General features: G+C 41.2%; 1 protein-coding gene, 1 long non-coding RNA gene and 1 pseudogene across 3 annotated transcripts in view; 1 reads left to right on the top strand and 2 right to left on the bottom strand.

Annotated features, from left to right (window-relative positions):
- OSBPL11 (oxysterol binding protein like 11) overlaps nt 1–13,535 on the bottom strand; it is a 90,892-nt gene extending 77,357 nt beyond the window's left edge. Inside the window, exon 1 of one of the 2 annotated variants that reach the window (XM_004278807.3) lies at nt 12,598–13,535. In XM_004278807.3, coding sequence (XP_004278855.1) covers nt 12,598–12,788 — 191 coding nt within the window. In that variant the 5' untranslated portion in view covers nt 12,789–13,535. The remainder of the gene's footprint in view (nt 1–12,597) is intronic. The other variant, XM_033403854.2, reaches the window with a different exon arrangement.
- LOC105748461 (histone H3.3A-like) lies at nt 307–6,007 on the top strand (annotated as a pseudogene).
- Nucleotides 13,536–19,237: 5,702 nt separating the features above from the next.
- The window catches only part of LOC117196217 (uncharacterized), a 32,061-nt gene continuing 26,664 nt past the window's right edge, over nt 19,238–24,634 (bottom strand). The window contains exon 3 of the long non-coding RNA XR_007477601.1: nt 19,238–20,814. This is a non-coding gene — a long non-coding RNA (uncharacterized LOC117196217). The remainder of the gene's footprint in view (nt 20,815–24,634) is intronic.

Here is a 24,634-nt window from a genome sequence, read left to right as displayed (position 1 = left end):
TTTTGGTGGAGATACATATATATATATATATATATATATAATCTTCAAACTCTCTATTACTACTAGGAAGTGGATTACCTCCCAATTACAAATCTGTATAATCAAATGATTGCATATCTTGTATAACTATAAAATCACATGAAATTTTAAAAATATGACTTCAAAACATACAATGTATACTCTAAGATGAAGCCATGTCTCTGAGCTACCAAGAGTATAATAAGAAAAAAAAATTTTAAAGGCATAAGTATATTTTGTATAGACTTTTCCCAATTGCTGATTTAAACTAATTCACGATTTACCATGATAGCAAAACAGGATAAAATCCCACTCAGAGGCCGTCGCTCTCCAACACCAGTGCCAGCTCTAGCTTGTTGAGCACCAGCCAAAGGAGAAGGTGGGTAAGTAAGAGGTCTCTATACCATGGCTCATACAAAGCTGCCTGCCTGCAAATCCACCAGTGGTAAAGCACCCAGGAAGCAGGACTACAAAAGCCGCTCGCAAGAGTGCGCCCTCTACTGGAGGTGTGAAGAAACCTCATCGTTACAAGCCTGGTACCGTGGCACTTGGTGAAATCAGACATTATCTGAAGTCCAGTGAACTTCTGATTGGCAAACTTCCCTTCCAGCCTCTGGTGCGGGAAATTGCTCAGGACTTCAAAGCAGATCTGCACTTCCAGAGTGCAGCTACTGGTGCTTTGCAGGAGGCAAGTTAGGCCTATCTGGTTGGCCTTTTTGGAAACACAAACCTGTGTGCTATCCATGCCATAACAATTATGCCAAAAGACATCCAGGGCTTCCCTGGTGGCACAGTGGTTAAGAATCCACCTGCCAATGCAGGGGACATGGGTTCGAGCCCTGGTCCGGGAAGATCCCACATGCCCGGGAGCAACTAAGCCCGTGTGCCACAACTACTGAGCCTGCGCTCTAGAGCCTGTGAGCCACAACTACAGAACCTTGCATGCATAGAGCCCATGCTCCGCAACAAGAGAAGCCACTGCAATGAGAAGCCCGCTCACAGCAAGGAAGACCCAACACAGTCGAAAATAAAATAAATTTATTTAAAAAAAAAACTTAGCTGTTAATTGCAGAAAGGATTTATTCATTAAAAAAAAAGACGACATCCAGCTAGCATGCCGCATATATGCAGAATACATGCTTAAGAATTCACTATGATGGGAAACCTTTCATTCTTCTAAAAAAAAAAAATCCTCTTCTTCCTGTCACTGGTAGTTCTGAACATTAGATATTTTTTTCCCATGGGGTCCAAAGGTACTTAAGTATATGATTGCTAGTGGAAAAATAGGGGACAGTAATCAGGTATTGGCAGTTTTTCCATTTTCATTTGTGTGTGATTTTTTTTAATGATTTAATTTTATTTATTTTTGGCTGCATTGGGTCTTCGTTGCTGCACACAGGCTTTCTCTATTTGTGGCGACCAGGGGGGCTACTCTTTGTTGCGGTGGGCGGGCTTCTCCTTGCAGTGGCTTCTGTTGTGGAGCATGGGCTCTAGGCGTGTGGCCTTCAGTAGTTGTGGCACATGGGCACTAGAGTACAGGCTCAGTAGTTGTGGCACGAGGGCTCAATATTCGTGGCTGACGGGCTCTAGAATGCAGGCTCAGTAGTTGCAGCGCATGGGCTTAGTTGCCCCACTGCATGTGGGATCTTCCCAGACCAGGGCTCGAACCCATGTACCCTGCATTGGCAGGCGGATTCTTATCCACTGAGCCACCAGGGAAGTCCCTGAATTTTTAATATAAATGTGGGGACATAAAGCATTAATGCAACTCAGAATGTTTCAGTGAACAAGTTTCAGCAGTTCAACTTTATTATAATCATAAATAAACCTGTTAAATTTTTCTGCAAAAAAAATCTCATTCAGAATTTAATACTAAAACCTCACTCATAATAAAAAAAGAGAATCAAAATAAAACTACACTGAAGTACCATTTTTTAACCTATTAAACTTTTAGATTTTTGCCAATCTAATAACACATTACACTGAAGAGGCTGATGGGAAATAAGCACTCAATCATTGCCACTGTACACCCCAATGAGGAGAAATCTGACGATAACTACTATCAAAATTACAAATTGACTCAGTAATTCCAACGCCTGCGTATTTTTCCCACAGATATATTCATATGCTTGTGAAATGTGCAGAAGGTTATTCACTGCATCATTATTTATAATAGCAAAATTTTGGAAACAAATTAAATGTCCATAGATAGGGAACTTATTAAAGGTGGACTGAATTGTGTCCCTACAAAATTCATATGTTGAAGTCCTAACGCCCAATGCGATGGTATTTAGAGATGGGGCCTTTGGGAGATGCTTAGGTACAGACTGGGGCCCTTATGATGAGATGTGCCCTTACAAGAAAAACCAGAGAGCTCTCTCACACCTCTCTCTCAACCTCTCTCTCTCTCCCCCACGTTCCCCCCACCGCCATGTGAGCCCACAGTGAGAAGCCCCCCCAGCCCACCCCTCTGCCATGTGAGGATACAGTGAAAAGAAGGTCATCTGCACACCTGGAAGACACCCTCACCAGAACCTGACAATGCTGGCACCCTGATCTCAAAACTTCCAGCCTCCACAACTGTGAGAAAATAAATTTGTTGTTTAAGCCATCCAGAGTACAGTATTTTGTTATGGCAGCCTGAACTAATATTACATACATATATGTGTATGTGTGTATGTATGTATATACATACATACACACACACACATAGTATGATATCATTTGTGATACAGTTAAAAGTGGGGCAAATGTATACTGTATTTACTTAATTCTTTTTAAAAAAATCTCTGAAAGCACACACAGGAAGCCAAGAGTGTGTACCCTCTATTTTTAGGCGGAAGGAGTCCTGAGCAGGTGGAGGATCGGGTGGAAGGAAGATTTTCATTACACACCTTTTAATATTTTTTTGGATCAAGTGAACATATTACCTATTCCCCAAAATTAAATTAAAAATACTTTTCATTTATGTTAGTTATAATGTGAAACATCTACAAAATTGTTAAACAAGTAATTCTTTATAGAATTGAGGGTATAGGCTCAGGCAGTATATTAAAAAGGCCTCTATCAAGGTTAGGAAACCTGTTCCAGAAGCAACATTGGTGGCATTTCATCTCACCATTAATATCATTTTCATTCTGTCCCTTTCTTCCCTCCCTCACTCCCTCTCTCTCCCTCTGTCTCTCTTTGCTATGTCCTTTTTCTGTCCCTGTTTTCCCTCCTGCTCCTTTTCTTTTTCTCTCCCTTCGATACCTCTGACTAAGGTTTCCAGCTACAGCCAGTAGCAACCATAGACTTCAGTCTACCCCTCCAGGGACCCTCCAGTCAACCTCAATAGTAGCAATGGAAGCAAACCGCAATGGCAGCCAAACTCAAGTACAGGGAAACTCCAGGTGGGAAATCATGTTTTGTTACAATACCTTATTAACCAAAAAGAAAATCCTTTCTTTCACCAGCAAACTAAACTACTCTATAAATTGTCCTAAAACCCAGATGGTAATGCCAAAACACTAATGTGACTGTTTAATCAGGCAATTTCGTTTTAAGTTAAACCTGAACAAGTCTGGACACAAATCATTTTATTAAACAAAATCAGTACAGTGCAAGATTCTTAGCTAGGAAAGATTTTCCCTCTCTCAAAGTAGTATAATTTACATCAAGAATATTCTCCACTATTTCCAGAGTTCAGAGTGCTAATAACCATTACACCATGGGCCCTGCTATCTCTACTATATTCAAAACCAAAAACAAAAGACATAATTTCCCACAAGTCTATTTGATGGACAATTACCTCTGGGACCTAAATTACGTGACTTATTCAGAAAATACTAAAAAAACCCCTAATTTGTATGTTCTAACATTAAGTTGTTTGCATAGTTTTTTGTTTTTTTAAATATTTATTTATTTAGGCTGCACATGGGATCTTCATTGCAGCATGTGGGATCTTTTAGTTGTGGGCATGCGGACTCCTTAGTTGCGACATGCATGTGGGATCTAGTTCCCCAACCAGGGATCGAACCCGGGCCCCATGCATTGGGAGCGCGGAGTCTTACCCACTGGACCACGAGGGACTCCCCTCTTTGTATAGTTTTAATACAGTATCACTTCTAGGAAAATATGAACTCAAATGGATTATATTTAAACTCGTAAAGCAAAAATATAAGAAATCACAGTATACCATAACAAACCAAAATCTTGTTCAAGGCTTGGTAGAGTTCTCACTAGATTTCTGGAACAGTATTTTACTGTTTTCAGTTTCATGCCTGTAAGTTGTCTTTCCCTTGTTTTTATTATCATCTGTAGCAGATTTCAGATAGGAAAACAAATCTAGGGTACAAAAATATATATCCAACTTCCCTTTAACCCCTACAGAGAAAAAAGCAAACATTTACGACTTTTTCTTCAAATCAACCTCAAAAGAAGTGGTAAAATCTCAAAGACAGCAAACATTAGGTTATATTTAGGCAAATGTCATTTCCCCATTTGCAAATGGGTACTTTTCCCTGTAACAGAGTATTTAGAGTGGAAGATACCAGGTCTGACCACAAAAATTATTTCTATACTATACATTTGCAGACTTCTACCCATTTACTGAAATGCATACTATCTGATGATGAGGAAAAGAGATCTGTCTGTTTGTTAACAGAGGTTAGCTAGCACAGAGCCCCAAAGAGGAAAAAGCAGGCCCATCATACACCCCAATTTGCTTCCCGGTTCCTCCTCTGGGTAGTTCTCATCTGTCCATTTTAAATAAACAAGTGGCAGATTTGCAGATTTGAAAATTTTTCTGAAAGCTGACATGAAGAAAAATAATGGAAACACACACATTTTATAAACTTTGAACGTTACTATGAAAAAGGAAGGAAGGATCTAGAATTAAGGAATCGAAAAAGAAAAAGAAATCTATTTTTATTTTAAATGGTGAATATAAATCGTATGAGTATAAATTACTCTGGAAAGAAGAAAATGTAAGGCTAATCTAATAAATTCACATCTCAGCTTTGGTTTTTTAAAAGTCTGTCATGACATATTTTGCAAATGTAGTTGAGGCTCTTCCCTTTTCTGATTCTTTTTCATGACCCTCCCAAACCAAGCCTTGGGGTCCCTACTTTCATTGTTCTGAGAGCACACGTTAATTTGGAATTAACTAACAGAGGGCTTCACACATGGTAAACACTCAAAAGTATTTGCTGCATGAGTTAAAACACTAGTAAATGATGAAACCACCATGTTCTAAACTAATTATTTATCAATAATTATTCATTCCTTTAGAGAGCTCATCTATTTTTAATACCTTTATGCAAATAACTACCTAGGAATAAAAGTTCTTTCACTTACTAGGTATATAACCCTGGCCAACTCATTTTGATTTCCGTTTTCTTCAACTGTAAAATGGGGATAACAACACCCTAGATGCCCTACCTTCGTCCAAGAGGATTAAATGTGATAACAGAAGTGAAAACATTCTGGATACTACAAAGGCAATTATCTACATTTCTAATGCACCATATCTCTAAGGTCACTTAAACATTCTGGCAACTTAAGCTGAACATACCTAGAAACAAATGCATCATTTGACTCCCCCAAATCTGTTTCTCCTTCAGACTTTTCAAAGTTTTATATCTGGATAACTGAAGTCAATTTTTACTTCCTTCCCTCACTACTACCTTCTACCCAATCACCTAATCAACCACCAAGGTCTGTCACTCTTCCTCTAATGATTTCCTTCTTTTCCAGCCTACTAACACCTTCCCTTTATTAGCTCATGTCTAGGTCACTGCAACTAATCTCCAAGTAACTCCTCTTATTCCCCAACAGTCAAATTCAGCCTCCAACTCTCCGCTTTACTTCCAACTGTGTACTTGTCAAATCTATCTCAATCATAGATGACAATCTTGAGTCCATTCATACTAACATTTACGACCGGCACCTTCTTGCATGGCTTGCATTGATCCCTACCTGCTGGTATTCACACCTTTGTGTGGGCTGAACCTCATCTTTCTTCTAATGATTAGTGAAAAGTGATGTGACTTCACTTCCATGCCTAGGTTACGAAATACTGTGACTTCCTTCTTGCTAGCACTCTCTTCTCACTTCCTCACTCTGAGGAAACAAGCTGCCAAGTAGTAAGATGCTACGTGGAGAGGCCCATGTGGCCAGGAACCAAAGGAGGCCACCAGTGGTCAGTTCATGAGGAACTGAGGTCTGTTTCCAACAGGCCAAAAGAACTGAATTGTGCCAAGAGCCACAAGAATGAGCCAGGAAGTGGATCCTTCCCAGCTGAGCCTCAAGATGACTGTAGCCTTGTGGAAGACCCAGAGCCAGACCACCCAGCAGTGCTGCACAGACATTACTGACCCACAGACACTGTGAGACAAAAAAACGCTGCTGTTTAATTTGGGGATAATTTGTAACACAATAATAGATAACACACTATCTCATATATTTCTAAATAAACTCTAGGTGGATTAAAATTAAACATAATTAATTATAATTAAACATAAAAACCACTAAATCATCTTAAAACTAAATGAAAACAAATATTCATAAAAATAATTTTCTATTATTTCTAATATTTTATATTATTCTGTGCTGAAAGTAATTTCATCAAGAAATTGAAAAGATGGGAGTTCCCTGGCAGCCCAGTGGTTAGGACTCAGTGCTTTCACTGCCATGGGCCCGGGTTCAATCCCTGGTTGGGGAACTAAGATCCGGCAAACCACATGGCATGGCAAAAAAAAAAAAAAAGTGAAAAGACAACCCACAGAACAGGAGAAAATATTTGCAAATCATATATCTGATAAGGAAATTGTATGCAGAATACATAAAGAACCCTTACAACTCAAAAAAAAAACCCCCAAAATCCAAATTAAACATGGCCAAAGGACATCAACAAAAAGTCTACAAATAATAAATGCTGGAGAGGGTGTGGAGAAAAGGGAACTACACTGTTGGTGGCAATGTACGTTGGTGTAGCAACTATGGAGTACAGTACAGAGGTTCCTTAAAAAACTAAAAATAGGGGCTTCCCTGGTAGCACGGTGGTTAAGAATCCACCTGCTGGGACTTCCCTGGTGGTGCAGTGGTTAAGAATCCATCTGCCTCCTGGGTTTCGGCACCAAAAAAACAAAAAAAAACAAAAAACAAAAAAAGAATCCACCTGCCAAGGCAGGGGACACGGGTTCGAGCCCTGGCCCGGGAAGATCCCACATACTATGGAGCAACTAAGCCCATGTGCTACAACTACTGGGCCTGTGCTCTACAGCCCGCGAGCCACAACTACTGAACCCACGTGCTACAACTACTGAAGTCCATGCACCTAGAGCCTGTGCTCCGCAACAAAAGAAGCCACCGCAATGAGAAGCCCGCGCACCACAAAGAAGAGTAGCCCCCACTCGCCACAACTAGAGAAAGCCCGCGCACAGCAACGAAGACCCAACACAGCCAAAAATAAATAAAAATAAAATAAAATAAATTTATTTTTTAAAAAACTAAAAGTAGAGTTATCATATGATCCAGCAATTTCACTCCTGTGCATATATCCGGAAAAGACGAAACTCTAACTCAAAAAGATACATGCACCCCAATGTTCACAGCAGCACTATTTACAATAGCCAAGACATGGATGCAACCTAAATGTTCATCAACAGATGAATGGATAAAGAAGATGTCGTATATATATATACACAATGGAATACTACTCAGCCATAGCCATACAAAAAAATAATGCCATTTGCAGCAACATGGATGGACTTAGAGATTATCATACTAAGTGAAGTAAGTCAGGCAGAGAAGAACAAATATCATATGATATCACTTATATGTGAAATCTAAAAAAAGATACAAATTAACTTATTTACAAAACAGAAATAGACTCACATAGAAAACAAAGTTATGATTATCAAAGGGGAAGTGGGTAGGGATAAATTAGGAGTTTGGGATTAACAGATACAAATTACTATATATAAAATAAACAACAAGGACCTACTGCATAGCACAGGGAACTATATTCAATGTTTTATAATAACCTATAATGGAAAAGAATCTGATATATATATATATATATATATATATATATGACATTTGCTGTATACCTGAAACTAGCACAATATTGTAAACCAACTATAGTTCAATTAAAAAAAAAATGGCCAAAACCTCTGAACAGACATTTCTCCAAAGAAGATAAGACACATGACCAATAAGTACATGAAGATACTCAACATTATTATTCATCAGGGAAATGCAATTCAAAACCACAATGCACCACCACCACCATTTCATACCCACTAGGATGGCTAAAACCAAAAAGACAGGCAATAACAAGTGTTGATGAGAAGGTGAAGAGATTAAAACCCTAACACACTGCTGATAAGAAGGTAAAATGGTGCAGCAGCTTTGGAAGATGGTCTGACAGTTCCTCAAAAAGTTAAACAGGGGCTTCCCTGGTGGCGCAGTGGTTGGGAATCCGCCTGCCAATGCAGGGGACACAGGTTTGAGCTCTGGTCCAGGAAGATCCCACATGTCATGGAGCGACTAAGCCTGTGCACCACAACTGCCAAGCCTACGCTCTAGAGCCCGTCAGCCACAACGGCTGAGCCCATGTGCCACAACTACTGAGGCCTGCACACCTAGAGCCTATGCTCCACAACAAGAGAAGCCACCTCAATGAGAAGCCCGCGCACAGCAACGAAGAGTAGCCCCCGCTCACCGCAACCAGAGAAAAGCCTGCGTGCAGCAACAAAGACCCCAAAATAAAATAAATTAAAAAAAAAAAAGTTAAACGGTTACCATATGACCCAGTAATTCCACTCCCAGGTATATATCCAAGAGAAATGAAAACACATGTCCACACAAAACTAGAACACAAATGTTCAAAGCAGCATTATTCATAATAACCACAAAATGGAAACAACCCAAATGTTCATCAACTGATGAAGAGATAAGCAAAACATGGTATATACATAAGTGGAGTATTATTCAGCCACAAAAAGGAATAAAGTAACGATATATGTGACAACATTTATAAACCTTGAAAACATTATGCTAATTAATTTTCTAAGTCTGCAAAGCCAAAGCCCAGGGTTTGAACCACAGTCGTTACTAAATTTCAACCACTCCCTAAGACATAACCTGAAATCTCCATTTTTTAAAACAGGATAGTAGAAAATTACAGGTAAGCAGTTGAATTTACAGCTCTCAAGTTCCAGAGAGAGCTGCTGAGGCCATGGAAAAGACTGACATAACAAACAGAAAACATGAGCTTAAGAACAGAAGATGATGAAGTATCACACCAGCTTCTAAAGGAAAAGAGCCAACCAAAGAAATGAAAAAGGAGCAATTAGACGACAGAGCAATAAAGGAGAAACCAAGAGAAAGTAATGTCCAAAAAGTCAAGAAAAGAATAATAACAGATACACTTACAGAGGTATCAACTGGAATAGGAATCTAAAAACATTCATCATTTTTTACTCATATCCTTGGTAAGGACAGAGCCAACTGTCATGGGTTGAGCAATAAATGAGGGCTAAGGAAATGGAGGCAGTTTGAGTGTAAACTGTTTTTAAGGGGAAAGGATTTAGGTTAGTTTTCATTATTGTTGTTGCTTTTAAAGTCTAGAGCTTTGGGCCTCACAGGAAAAAGCCAGGGAAGAAGGAGCAATGCAGGACAATGGATAAAATTGTTTGATCAGTGTCATAGAGGACAAGGGGATAAATTCGATTGAGAGGTAGGCTGAAGGATTAGCTTCGAACAAGCCTCATTTAAGTAAAGAGATATGTCAGTATGTAAATGCAGTAATGCGTTATATATCTGCATCCTTGGGGAAGAGTTCCACATAACTGAATTTTCCAGATACTTAAGCATTTAAAAAAAACTTTTAGCTATTTTCCTTGAAATTGTTCACCACTGTATCTTACAGTTCTTTGCTTAAACAGACTGTGCTTTCCTGGATGACTTAAGGTCATTGTAACTATGATTATATTACTAGGAAGTAATACAGCTTAGTCTGCATGTTAACTTTTCAAACCTTTGACTGTCCTATGCTGTCAGTTGCCATTTCCTGTTACACTTCCCCTGATAACTTTTTTCATTTGTGCGTCCAACAGATTCTAGTTTGAAAATTATATAACCAGTAAATAATACCCTAAGTAAGGGATAATAGGGTCCTGAATCAAAGTATAGGAGTAAAGTATATGGCTTTATGACAGTGTTAAGAAACCTGTTTCACTTTTTAATTCAATTAAGACTGGGTTTCAAAGAGTTGAGGATGTCAGAAGACTCACCTCTGGCTACATGAAATATTATTTTATCTTGCTTCCTTAAGTCATATCAAAATAACCCTGCTAAGTTATTGATAATTTTATATGGTTAGTCTTAAACCACAAAAGAAAAAGCATCATGCATTCCAAAAGTGAGCCTAGACATCTCACAGTAACTAAATATACTTTCCTGTCATATAATCACTTATCAATAAAAAGTTATAATCTTCTACACTTTGTTTCTGTGTGTTAATATAGTCCTGCATATTTCACATATATGGATATTATTTGTGATAAATGTATATCCTTCATGAAATCTTGACTTTAATCCCTTTCAAATTTCACAACTACAAACAGCACAAAAGCTAAAAAGAACCGAGAGCTAAGCACACAGGCAGTCAGTTAACCAAAATTTAAGAATTCATTCCTATAGTTCCAATACCATGAGATATTCCAATTTCATTCATTCTTAAGATTCTGAATAATCCAGCAATTCCACTTCCAGGTATTTATCTGAAGGAAAGGAAAACACTAACTCAAAAAGATATCTGGACCCCCATGTTCATTGCAGTGTTATTTACAATAGCCAAAACATGGAAGCAACCTAAGTGTCCATCAGATGGACAGTGATCATTGGACAAAGAAAATGTGGTATATATACACAATGGAATATTATCCAGCCATAAAAAAAGAAGGAAATCTAGCCATGTGCACCAACATGGATGAACTTTGAGGCCATTATGCTAAGTGAAATAAGTCACAGAGAAGAGACAAATACTGTGTTATCTCTCTTACATATGGGATCTAAAAAACAAAACAAAATTCATAAATATAGAGAACAGATTGAGGGTAGCCAGAGGGAGGGGTGGGTGAAATGGGTGAAGGTGATGAAAAGGTACAAACTTCCAGTTATAAAATAAATAAGTCCTGGAAATGTAATGTACAGCATGGTGACTACAGATACCATATAGATACCGTATACTATATCAAACATTTGAAAGTTGCTGGGACTTCCTTGTGGTCCAGTGGTAAAGAATCCACCTTACAACGCAGGGGACGCGGGTTCGATTCCTGGTCAGGGAACTAAGATCCCACATGCCGTGTGGCAACTAAGCCCACATGCCACAACTACTGAGCTGGTGTGCCTCAACTAGAGAGCCTGCGTGCTGCAAACTACAGAGCCCACGCACTCTGGAACCCACACACCACAACTACAGAGCCCATGCGCCCTGGAGCCTGCGCACCACAACTAGAGAAAGGAAGCCCCACGCACCACAACTAGAGAGAAGCCTGTGTGCTGCAACGAAGAGCCCGCACGCCTCAATGAAGGCCCCGCGTGCTGCAACTAAGACCCGACGCAGACAAAAATAAATAAAATAATAAATAAATAATAAATAAATATTTTTTAAAAATAAGAAAGTTGCTAAGAGAATTCTCATTAAAAAAAAATTAACTCCGTGTGGTGACAGATGTTAACTAGATCTATTGGGGTGATCATTCCACAATACATACAAATATCAAATATTTATGTTATACACCTGAACCTAATATGTTACATGTCAAATATTTCTCAATTTGGAAAAAAAGATTCTGGATGGTTATACCCACCTATCCTTTACATATCAAAAACAAAAAATAAAACTGCCATTGCTTCTCCAGTACTCACTTCCTGTTCCTTCAGTTTTTCATTCATATCAATAAAAATTAATAAACGTAGAATCTCTCAAAGACAGAGAGGTGTGAGTGGCTTGATCGAGTCAAACTGAAACATCTCACTAGTTTAGAGTTTCGGAGGCACTAGCAGTTGTACTTTTGCCTCTGTATTCAGATTATTTATGTACATCTCTCCTTCTAAATCGCAAACACCATGAGGGCAAGAATCTTTTCTGACTGAATGATTCCATCCATCACTGGATAAACATGTTTTGAGCACCTAGCATTTGCTAGCCTCCGGAGAGAGCTGAGTTCAACAGTCCCTACCCTCAACAAGCAAGGGAGGCAAACTTATTGTAAACAAATTACAATATAGGAAAAACAAAAGTGAGTATAGAATCAAATCAGAGAAAAAATTAGCTCTAGAGTCGTGGAGGAAGTTCAGGGATACATTTATGTGTTCTCCAAAAGGCCTTCAATAAATACCTGTTGAATGAATGGACAAATGAATGAATTAAATATTGCTAATAAAGATGAGACCACAGGTCCAAATGAAATGTTATTAGTTACTTCTGAAGTTAGTGAAAAAACGTCATCCTTCAGCAACTGTAGGAATGCAGACTCCAGCACACCCCGACCTCAGGCTATCACCGTGGAGAAAGAGCCGTACCTGTACTGCCAGCCTTTGGCACTGCCGCCTCGGCTGCTGCCGCTGCTGCTGTTTCCACCCCCACAGCTGCTGTTGCTGCTGCTCTTGTTCGGGGTCACCGCGGTGGCCAGGCCCTCCAGCCTTCCTTCGCTCTCGGAGACTTTCATTGTTGACACTGGTTCACCCCCCTGCATCTTAACTCCAAGGTCCATTTGCCCTTCTTGGGCGGGAGAGAACAACTCTGTAATTTTGTAAGTGATAAGATTTAAGATCTGATCTGAAGGTGATCCCAGTTGCTAAACCAGACGGCGGCTGGAGTAGTAATCATCAAATGGTCCAGGGGAGGAATGCAAGCATTCCCCCTGAAGGAAAACTTTTAAGAGGAGAGGGGTAGCGATGAGGACAGATGTCCTTTCAATATATATCTCCTTCCGGGCAAAAGCAAGGAGAAAAAAAATCACCCTGCCAGAGGATTTGGTGGCATGCTCAAAGGAGAAGCAGGAGCAGCGTGGGGAGGTCGCGGACTCTAGCCAGGAGTGCTGGGCGAAGGACGGACCACGGACGGGTACCCGCGGCCTGACCTCTGCGCTGACGGACTGACCCGCCGCGCTCCCTCTGCTCCTCCGGCCGGTCCTCAGCGGGAGGGTTCGGTGCAGCCCGCTCGGCGGTTCCCACCACAGCCCTCGAGAAAGAGCTGGATCCGCCCGCGGGCAGCCCGGGAGGAGGGTCGGAGAAGGAGGCCGCCGAGGGCGGGACGCCGGCTCCCAGGGTCGCCTAGCCTCCAGGTAGAGGCGAGCTGCTCGGGGCGACTTCCTCCAACGCCCCCGGGCCTGGGCCCTCGACTGGGTTCCCGGGGTCGGGACGAGTCCCTTGCCCTCGCTCTAGCCCGAATGTGAAAGCCACAGCTGCAGCCACCACCCCACCCACTGCCCCCCGTCTGGTCACCCGCCCGGCTGCTCTCTCCCCCCCACTTCCCTTCCGGAGTAGCGTGAGCTCACTTCCCCCAGAGCAGAAGCCCCTGGCGCCATCTTGGAGCAGGGCACGGGGCCCTGAAGGAGGCGGAGCCTCGGCGATGGCTGTACTGGGGCGGCGGACTTCGAAGAAAGGGAGGCGGTGGGCAGCAGAGGGAGGAGGCGGTGGGACAACCAAGGAGGGAGAAACAAAGGAGTTAGTGCCCTACTGGAGGGTGACTTCCGGCCTTCCTAACCCGGGCCAGGCCGTCCATTTGAGGGCCCATTTCAGTCATTTTAGGAAGAAAGCTTAGTAAAATAATATCATTTCTATAAGGAATTACAAAACCATTTCTTCATTTTAGTTATTTCGAAAAAAAAAAAAAAGCATGATATTGGCATAAGGCAAATCAGTGTTATAAATGAAAAAGAAACTGTCCTGGAAATTAGAGCTCTCGGTATCAAAGTATCAAAGTATTCCTTCTAACCTCAGACAACTCATTCACCCTCCTTAGACCTAGATTTTTGCATTTGTAAAATAAGAGTGTTTAGGTGATTTCTAAAGTCCCTTCTAATTGTAAATAATAGTTTCTAACAATTGAATGTACACCATATGTGAAACACTATGGCAGAGGCAAAGAAGTATTACTCAAAGAAAGTAAATAAAGTAATAAAGTAGATACAGATATATAGGTAATTAAGGCCATGAGGAAAATAAAAGGAGATGATATAGAAAATAAGCAAGATGGAATAGAGAACTTACTTTAGAAAGAACAGTTGAGGAAAGTCATCTATGAGGAGATGGCATTTAAAGTGAGAGAATAAAGAAACGTGAGGAAGCTAAGGGAATAGCAAGCTTTACTTATTTTGGGAGATGAGAGACCTGGGACCTGGAGCATGGTGAATAAGAGAGTGGTGTGAAATGAAAGTGAAGAGATAGGCAGAGAAATTTGGATTTAATTGTAAGTGCAATGGAAAATCATTGAAAATTTTAATAAAGGAGAATTGTGATCTGACCTATGTTTTTAAAAGATCTCTCTGTTCTTTTCAGCAGATGGTGCTGGGACACTGGCTATTCACATACAGAAGAATGAAATTGGACCCCTACCTCACACCATACACAAAAGTTAACTCCAAGTGTATGAAAGACATAAATGTAAGAGCTAAAACAATAAAACCCTTAAAAGAAAAACATAGGTGTAAATGTCCACAACCTGGGGTCAGGCAAAGCCTTTTGAATACAACATCAAAGCATAAAAGAAAAAATAGATTGGGTTTCATGAAAATTAAAAACATTTGTTCTGTAAACCATACCATCAAGGAAGTAAAAAGGCAATCCATAAAATGGGAGAAAAATATTTGCAAACCATATATTTGACAAGCGACTTATATCCAGAATATGTAAAGAGCTCTTACAACTCATTAATAAAAAGATAAATAACTAAATTTTAAAATGGACAATGGAACTGAATAAATATTTCTCCAAAGAAGATATAGCAAAGGTCAATAACTACATTAAGAAGTTCTTAACATAGTTACTAACCAAGGAAACAGAGGTCAAAACCACAATGAGGTCTTCCCTGGTGGCGCAGTGGTTGAGAGTCCGCCTGCCGATGAAGGGGACACGGGTTCGTGCCCCGGTCCAGGAAGATCCCACGTGCCGCAGAGCGGCTGGGCACGTGAGCCATGGCCGCTGAGACTGCACGTCCGGAGCCTGTGCTCCACAGCGGGAGAGCCCACAGCAGTGAGAGGCCTGCGTACCGCAAAACAAACAAACAAACAAAAAAACCACAATGAAAGAGAGCTTCACACCCACTAGGATGGCTACAATCACAAAGGTAGAGAAGGGAATTCCCTGGCAGTCCCATGGTTAGGACTCCGTGCTTTCACTGCCGAGGGTGCGGGTTCAATCCCTGGTCGGGGAATTAAGATCCTGTAAGCCATGTGCTGTGGCAAAAAAAAAAAAAAAAAAAATATATATATATATATATATATATATATATAAAATATGTGTGTGTGTGTGTATATATATATACCTTTACATATATAAATATATACCATTTATATATATAAATTTATATATATAAAAGGTAGAGAACAACCAAACCAATGTTGATGAGGGATGTGGAGAAATTGGACCCCTCATACACTGCTAGTGGAAATGTAAAATGTGGTTATATCCACACAATGGAATATTGGTTGGCTATAAAAGGAATGGAGTGCTAACATATGCTACAACAAAGATTGACTTCAAAAGCATTATGCTAAGTGAGAGAAGCAAGAAAGCAAAAGCCACATATTGTGTGATTCCATTTATATGAAATGTCCAGAATAGGCAAATCTGTAGAGGCAGAAGGTAGATTAGTGGTTGCCAGGCCTGGGAGGAAGGAGGAATTGTGAGTGACTGCTAATGTGTATGAGGTTTTTGAGGGGTAATAAAAATGTTTTAAAATTAGATTAGTGGTGATGGTTGCACAATCTTGTGAATATACTAAGACCCATTTAACTGTACACTTTATTTTTTTAAAATATTTATTTGGCTGCACTGGGTCTTAGTTGTGGCATGCGGGATCTTTAGTTGCAGCATGCGGACTCTTAGTTGCAGCATGTGGGATCTAGTTCCCTGACCAGGGATTGAACCTGGGCCCCCTGCATTGGGAGTCTTAGCCACTGGACCACCAGGGAAATCCCTAGCTGTATGCTTTAAACAGGTGAATTCATGGTAGGTGAATTAAATCAAAATAAAGGTATGTTTTAAAAAACAAACTCTCTACCTGCCACATAAAGAATTAATTGTAGTGGGAGAAAAAGAGGAAGTAGGGAGACTAGTCAGGAGGCTATTACAGGAAATGAAGTGAGAAGCGATGCTAGTGATAAGACTAGGGTGATGGCAGTCAGGATAGAAAAAAGTAAGTCCATCTAAACTGTATGGAGGTAGGAGTGGCTACGGTGCTGTAAACAGATTGGATTTGCAAAGGTGCAGTAATATTCTTACAGGTCTTTCCAATTCTGGTCTTTTCTACACTTTTCACAGATCACAACTCTGATCATGCCCCTTTGAAACTCAGAACCTTCCAAAGACTTTTCATTATTTATGGAATAAATTCCAAACTCCTCTATCCAAGAAAAAAATAGCATGAAGGTTGTTGTAATAGCTATAGGATTTAAAGTTATCCTTTTATAGTCCAATACTGACTGAGATAAAGATCTCTAAATAAGCAATAAATTCAGCCAGCTATAGAAGTAAGCCACACTTGGACTTCCCTGGCGGCACAGCGGTTAAGAATCCACCTGTCAACGAAGGGACACGGTTCAATCCCTGGTCCGGGAAGAACCCACATGCCGCGGAGCAACTAAGCCCGTGCACCACAACTACTAAACCTGCGCCCTAGAGCCCGCATGCCGCAACTACTGAGCCTGCGTGCTGCAACTACTGAGGCCCATGTGCCTAGAGCCAGTGCTCTGCAACAAGAGAAGCTACCGCAATGAGAAGCCTGTGCACCGCAACGAAGAGGAGCCCCCGCTCGCCGCAACTAGAGAAAGCCCACGTGCAGCAACGAAGACCCAATGCAGCCAAAATTTAAAAAAATAAAAAAGAATTAACTAATTCCACTACTGATGAAATAAACAAATCCTGAAATAATTTATTAAAAAAAAAAAGTAAGCCACCCTCGACCAAGATCATCCAGGCTCCAATCAAGGAAAAGAATCCTTATGAGTGTACACCTTCACTGGAGAAATGGCAGGTGTGAAGGATGAACATGCCAACCCAAGGATAAGGGACAACATAGAGTCTGGAAAAGGCTTCAGCTTTAGAGAACCAGAAACTATTTTGTCATTGCTCCTAGTGGTGATGAGACTTGGGGACTAGCCCATGCTAACCAAATGCACAACAGACTGATGTGTAGCAACTGCAAAGATAAGTGTTACTTAATATTGAAAAATACAGTACGGAGTACTCAAGTTTGGTGTCAGCACTTTCCATGCAAGAAACTCAACAGGATAAGCTAAATTATTACCAGAAGTTTACATGACGGTCATGGAATCAGAGCCAGGAGAGTTGATTGATAGATGGGGTTTTTTTTGTTTGATTTGTTTTGGTTTTTTTGGCGGTACGCGGGCCTCTCACTGTTGTGGCCTCTCCTGTTACAGAGCACAGGCTCCGGATGCGCAGGCTCGGCGGCCATGGCTCATGGGCCCAGCCGCTCCGCGGCATGTGGGATCTTCCCGGACCGGGGCACAAACCCGTGTCCCTTGCATCGGCAGGCGGACTCTCAACCACTGCGCCACCAGGGAAGCCCCCATTAAAAAAAATTTTTTTTTAAGTAAAAACTTTTTGTTGTTGTACAGTAGGGTCTGAGTCTGACTTTCATTCAATGTCTAAGGAGAAAAGAGGGCATACAATTTGAACAAGGGAAATAAAGAAAGGCACTTTTTTTTTAATGCCTTCAAAGAAGGATATGTTCATCTTTTTGAAGAGTTTAACGTGCATTCCCCGGTATTCCAGCTGGATGATGGATCAATGCATCCTTCCACATGGAAAGAAGCTGCATAGCATAGTGGTCAAGAACATGGGCTTATGTGTCCATGCACATGGATACTGATTGCATGCATGTGACCTTAGGCAAGTTACCTAAACTCTTAGTACTTGTTTCCTTGCCTGAAAATGGGAGTAATAACATTTCTGCTATGGATTGAATTGTGTCTCCCGAAAATTCATCTAATCTCCAATCAATGTGATGATATTCAGAGATGGGACCTTAGGAGATAATTAGGTTTTGATGAGGTCATGAGCTTGGGGCCCCCATGATGAGATTAGTGCCCTTGTAAGAAGAGACACCAGAGTGCGCTCTCTCTCTCTCTCTCTCTCTCTCTCTCTCACGGCCCCCTGCCATGTGAGGACACAGGGAGAAAAAGGCCATCCGCAAGCCTAGAAGACAGTTCTCACCAGAAACTGGTGAGTTTGATCTTGGACTTCTAGCTTTCAGAACTGAGAAAATCAATGTCTGTTGTTTAAGCCATCCAGTCTATGGTATTTTGTTATGACAGCTGAAGGTAAGACAATCTCCCTTTTGAGTGATTATCAGCATTAAATGAAATGACACATGTAAAGTCTGACACATGACATGCTACGTACTTAGCAAGTGTTAGCCATGGTTACTAGAAGAATAGGGTTTACCAAGTAAAATGAATGGTTGTGTTTGGTGAGGGCACCTTTCCCCTGGACATCTCTGAAGACATCCGACATATTTCTATGGTAGAATACCAGCTTTGCCTCCCAGATGAAATGGAGTTTTCCAGAGGTAACAAAAGAGATCTGTCAGGGTCAGGATACGTAAATGAAGAGTCCTAAGAACGTTGCCTGGAATCACCAGCTTGTGGGTGTCTGGGTGAAAACGCAGGTGCACAGGGTGATCCCTGCTTCAGTGTCACCCCCTCACAGAGGCCTTCCCTGACCACTCACTCTGTACAGAGTAGCAGCCCTCCCCATTTCTCCACACTTTTACCCTGCTTTAGTTATCTTAAAAGCACCTGACATTATATGATTTGTTGTGCATTTTTTGTCTGCTCACTAGAATGTAAGCTGCACAAGGAGGAAAGAGTCAATTCTTTTTTTTTTTTTTTTGAAAGAGTCGATTCTTTTTTCCCCACCTCTGTCTCCCCAGTACTCAAACATCGCCTGGTACATGTGTTGAATGAATGAATGAATTTATGATAGTGGTTAAGGACACGAAACTTGGCATCAGTCTTCAAATCTTGGCTCTGTCACTTAGGACATGTGATCTTGGGCAAGTTACTTACCTTGATGAACCTGAGTTTTCTCATCTGTAAAACGGAAATAGGATGAAATAAGAAAATATATAGAAAGTGCTTAGCACAGTGCCTGGCATCTAGTTAGCACTGAACCAATGCTGGCCACGTTTTCTCTTTCTCACCCTGATGGGCAGAGGAGGGAAGAGTAATTTATTTCCCTGAAGCACAGGAGACCTGCTTTCTCTATGAGCCTGCAGCTGTGGCAGCTGGAATGAAGAGCTGGACAGGCTGCAGAGAAACTGGAGACAGGAGGGGAGTGGGAAGCAGTACTTAATCCCACGAGAGCTGCTGTGAGAATAAGGCTGTGGACCCGCAATTTCTATTTTTTAAAAAATGAAGGAAGGAAAAGAGAAAAACAGAAATTCTGAGAAGACAAAATGTTCACATTCACAGCAGATGTTACTACTACTGTGGTGAAACAAAATTTCAATGAACCAGGAGCCCCATCCTCCCTGCTTCCAGCTTAGACTGAAATCCTTAGCCATTTCCCAGTCCAATGGGGTGATTCAGCCGAAGGGCTCTAAGCTAGCGAGTGTTTCACTGGAAACACTCCCCTGCCAAGCTCAAGGCTCCTTGTGGGAGTAAAAGAAGCAGACACTCTCAGGGCTTTTGTTTGAGAGGAGGAAGGAACCTTGACAAAGAGAGACTGGAGCTGTGCTCAGAGTTTGAAAAAATGATTTTTTTTCCTCCCTTTCTTTGCCTCCCCCAGCACCTCTCCCCTGAATCCCTATTGAACCTGAAAGTATTTTGCTTAAATAAACAGTAGACAGTGACATTAGCTCTTCAAACTGTTATAAAATGAGAACACGTGTTCCTTCAATGTGATGTGCTCAGCCTGTCTGTTTTTAGACTCATTTGGCTATAGTGCAGGTAGTGTTTTGCTGACAGAAGCCCATAAAAATGCAAAGTCAATGGGAGCCACATGACCTTTCCATCATCAACTGGTGAATACCCTCGGAAAGGAGAGAAAGGAAAGCCAGCTAATGCTTTATCATGAAACCACATGGGTGTGAATTCTGGGGGTCAGCATGCGAATTTACTGTTCCCATCAAGTAAGTCAGCTGACAAGAGAACATTGATTTACTTCACAGGATATGTGCCAACGTCTCTTTTGAAAACACCGCATCCCATCACCAAAACAACAACAACAACAACAACAACAAAGTAAATACTAGGGTAGCATTTTTCAATGTGTGCTCCACACATTATTGCAGGATATTAATAGGTGTTACTTGATTTAAATTTTTTCTTGCTGTGATTAGATACATTTGAAAAACACTGATTTTTTTTTTTTTTACACCGGTTCCTTTTTTGCAGGACTTCTTGGAGGATTTAATATGCTGATGTACGTCATATATCTTTCTAAGAGAGATAGAAGGTGCACTATTTCCCAAAATTATTTGACCACAGAACTCCTTTTACATAGAACATCTCCCAGGAAGAGTATCCACAAAGTTTATAGGTTGGGATACCCCTAGAAAGCAAGTAGAATCTTATGAGGAAAGCCATCCAGATTAAATTTACCTTATTTTGCAAGTTTTAGCATCATTTCTCTCCACAACCTCCCCTGATTCTGCATGGCTTAGAATTCTTAGCATGAGAATAGTTCCCCTGGGTGGTGATTTTAGGATCAAGGTCTCAGATGCGGCCATAAAGCCCCTGGCAGGGAAAGAGTTGCAACTTCAAGGCTCTAAGCATTGAAAAGATGGTGTTTCTCATATATAATTCCAAATAAAAATAATACTAACCTGTGAAACAAATGAAAAAGAGCCCAACAAAGTTTGGATTTCCCCCATCAAACTCTGGAAATACTTGGAAGGGCGGGGCTTTATGGTGTGCCAAGCAGCTACCTAGTCTGCTCATTGGGTGGCCCAGCACTGCCCTGGAGAGACGCCCTCCCGCCTGGGAGAAGGGAGATCCTAAGGATCCTCTTACTGGTCTACCCTTGTACAAATGGACTTAATTCAATCTCTTTCCCATCTGTGAAAGGAGACTCAGGAAGGTGAAGTGGTAGAAAGCTTGTAACAGGAAGGGAGCTAGAGATATCAGCCCACTGACAGGCCTGGGGCAACAGGGAATTGGTCCTAGTTCAGCTAAGTGGATAGTGGATTGTGTATTGGATGGTTTTGCCTTGGGCCTTCTTTTTTTGTCTTTTTAAAAATTTTTTCGGTCTTTTTTTAGTCTTTTGGTCTGAATAACTATCATAGATTCTACACTTAAGGTCTCTGTGGGGCTATGTTTGCATTTACATGAAGTCTTTAATGTAAATCTTTGATAAGCAAGACCAGACATAATCTCTTTCATATAAGAACTCCTCCATTCCCACCCCCACTCCCAGACTGTGAGCACCTCGAGGGCAGATTGCTAGATCCTGAGCACTTATGGTATATTAACGAATATATGTGGAATCTAGAAAAATGGTACAGATGAACTGGTTTGCAAGGCAGAAATAGAGACACAGATGTAGAGAACAAACGAACGGATGCCAAGGGGGGAAACCGGGGGTGTGGGGTGGTGGTGGGATGAATTGGGAGATTGGGACTGACATATATACACTAATATGTATAAAATAGATAACTAATAAGAGCCTGCTGTATAAAAAAAAAAAATAAAATTCAAAAAAAAAATAGTGATGGTTTCTCCTTTTCCTCATCTTCTTGACCTAAAATGAGGTCTGCTTAGAGAAAAGGAGATTAAATGGTCTCAGATTTTCAAAGCCAATGAATATTGTTTCTTATTTCTTCTCTGAAAGCCTTCATTATAGTCACTAATTGAACAAATATTCATTGCACATGAATTATATACCAGGTACTCTACTAATTGCAAAGGTAACAACCATAAATAAGACATAGTTTCTGCCCCCAAAGTCTATGTATAGAACTGGGAAGGCAGATCTTAAACAAGAAATTTAAAATAAGTGAGAAGTGTCAAGATAGATGTATCGGGATTTCCCTGGTGGCACAGTGGTTAAGAATCCGCCTGCCAATGCAGGGGACACGTGTTCAAGCCCTGGTCCGGGAAGATCTCACATGCCATGGAGCAACTAAGCCTGTGCGCCACAACTACTGAAGCCTGTGCGCCTAGAGCCCGTGCTCCGCAACAAAAGACGCCACTGCAATGAGAAGCCCACGCACCGCAACAAAGAGTAGCCCCCGCTCACCGTAACTAGAGAAAGCCCGTGTGCAGCAATGAAGACCCAAAGCAGCCAAAAAATAAATTAAAAAAAAAAACAAAACTCACTTACTTAACAACAACAACAACAAAAAAAGATAGATGTATCAATAGTATGGAGCCTGAGGAGAAATAGATTGGTGGGTGGGTGGGTTTTTTTTTAACCTAATGTAGCAATCAGAGAACGGCTTCTTTTTTTTTTTTTTAATATATTTATTTACTTATTTAATTTTTGGCTGTGTTGGGTCTTCGTTGCTGCGCGCAGGCTTTCTCTACCTGCGGCGATCTGGGGCTACTCTTTGTTGCAGTGCGCGGGCTTCTCATTGCGGTGGCTTCTCTTGTTGCAGAGCATGGGCTCTAGGTGCGCGGGCTTCAGTAGTTGTGGCACATGGGATTAGTTGCTCCGCGGCCTGTGGGATCTTCTGGGACCAGGGCTCGAACCCGTGTCCCCTGCATTGGCAGGAGGATTCTTAACCACTGTGCCACCAGGGAAGTCCCAGAGATGGCTTTCTTGAGAAAAGTGATATGTAAGCTTATAACTGGAAGGATGAATTGAAGACAGAGTGAAGCAATATTCCAGGTAGAGGGAAGAACATGTTCAAAGATGAGAGGGAAGAGATATAAGAGGAACTTAAAGGCCAGGATGGCCAGGTATCAAAAGGAATATAACAGAAGATGAGTCTAGGGAGGTAGTGAAGGATCAGATGCCAGGCCAAGGAGAAATTTGGACTTTTTCTAAAACACAAGAGGAGCCATTGAATGATTCCAAGCAAAAGAATTAATTACATGATGAGATTTAGATTGTTTAATATAGAATAACATTCTTTCTAGACCTATCTTCTACTTGGACCTAAGTACACCCTTGCCCTGAATTAGGTTCTTAGGAAGGCTTCTGTTCCCATTCATTGCTGGATTTTAAGTAGAAAAATGACACCTGGCTCCACTGCCAGGTCTTGCAAGCCATAAGATACAAAAAGAAACTTCCAGCAAGGAAGTCTTCTTCCCCAGATGACTGTGAGAGAGGTAAGTGATGGATCTTTACTACCTGTTTGCATTTCTCTATTTTCTGACTCTCATTTGGCCAGAAAAAAGGCATGAGAATTCTCTCCTAATTGTCCCTTTCTTTTCCTCCTACCATCGCTATAGATTTTCAAGTGGTATTGGGCAACCATACAACCCTGTGAAAAGTTGCTCAACAGCATCAAGGGACATTCTGCTCCTTCTTTCTTTCAAAACAACTCTGGCTTTGTCATAAGCCGTACTTTTTATGGCAATTATAGTTGTTGATGACACTTTCACCTGCAACAAAACCTATTTTAGCTCTTCTGAACCATTCCAAATGTTTTAGAATTTAACTGATCAGATCTTAAACCAAGTTCTCATCTGTTCTCAGAACAGAACAGGTTGAAGGCATTTCACACAGACCGCAGCCCAATAGTATCAATTCATCTCAAAGAAGCATAGCAGAGAGACAGTGTCCTCAGCCATGCAAGATGTCTGATTCAATGTGCTTTCAATCCTGCAGAGCTTGTGGCAACAATTTCCTTGTTGTTCTTGGCAATTTAAGTTACCCTTTGTGAAATCAGTAGTGTTGGTAGGCCACGCTGCTAATTATTTGGAGTGCCTGGTCAGGCTTCCAGAGGACAAGATCAGCTAGTTCTCTAATCTGTCTCCAGCCCTCCCTAAGCCTGAGCTCTTCAGGCTTCTATGATCCTTTCTCACTGCACCATGTTATTTCATGCTCAGCTTTTTTTTTTTTTTTTTTTTTTTTTTTTGCGGTACGCGGGCTCCGGACGCGCAGGCTCAGCGGCCATGGCTCACGGGCCCAGTCGCTCTGCAGCATGTGGGATCTTCCCGGACCGGGGCACGAATCAGTGTCCCTTGCATCGGCAGGCGGACTCTCAACCACTGCACCACCAGGGAAGCCCTCATGCTCAGCTTTTAATCAAGATCCAAAGAGCCAAACATGATATAGGCTTTGCTAGTTGAACAAAAGGCAAAGAAAATATCACACTTGGAATTGTATGTATCTTGCTATTGAGGGCAAATTCTGTGATGACTCTCTGCAGGGTAGAGAGTAACAGATTCTTTTTTTTTTTGGCCTTTTTAGTTAACAAGAGTCA

The sequence above is a fragment of the Orcinus orca genome, chromosome 5, assembly GCF_937001465.1.
Source record: "Orcinus orca chromosome 5, mOrcOrc1.1, whole genome shotgun sequence".
Classification (NCBI taxonomy): Eukaryota; Metazoa; Chordata; class Mammalia; order Artiodactyla; family Delphinidae; genus Orcinus; species Orcinus orca.
This window is presented reverse-complemented; position numbering and strand designations above follow the sequence as displayed.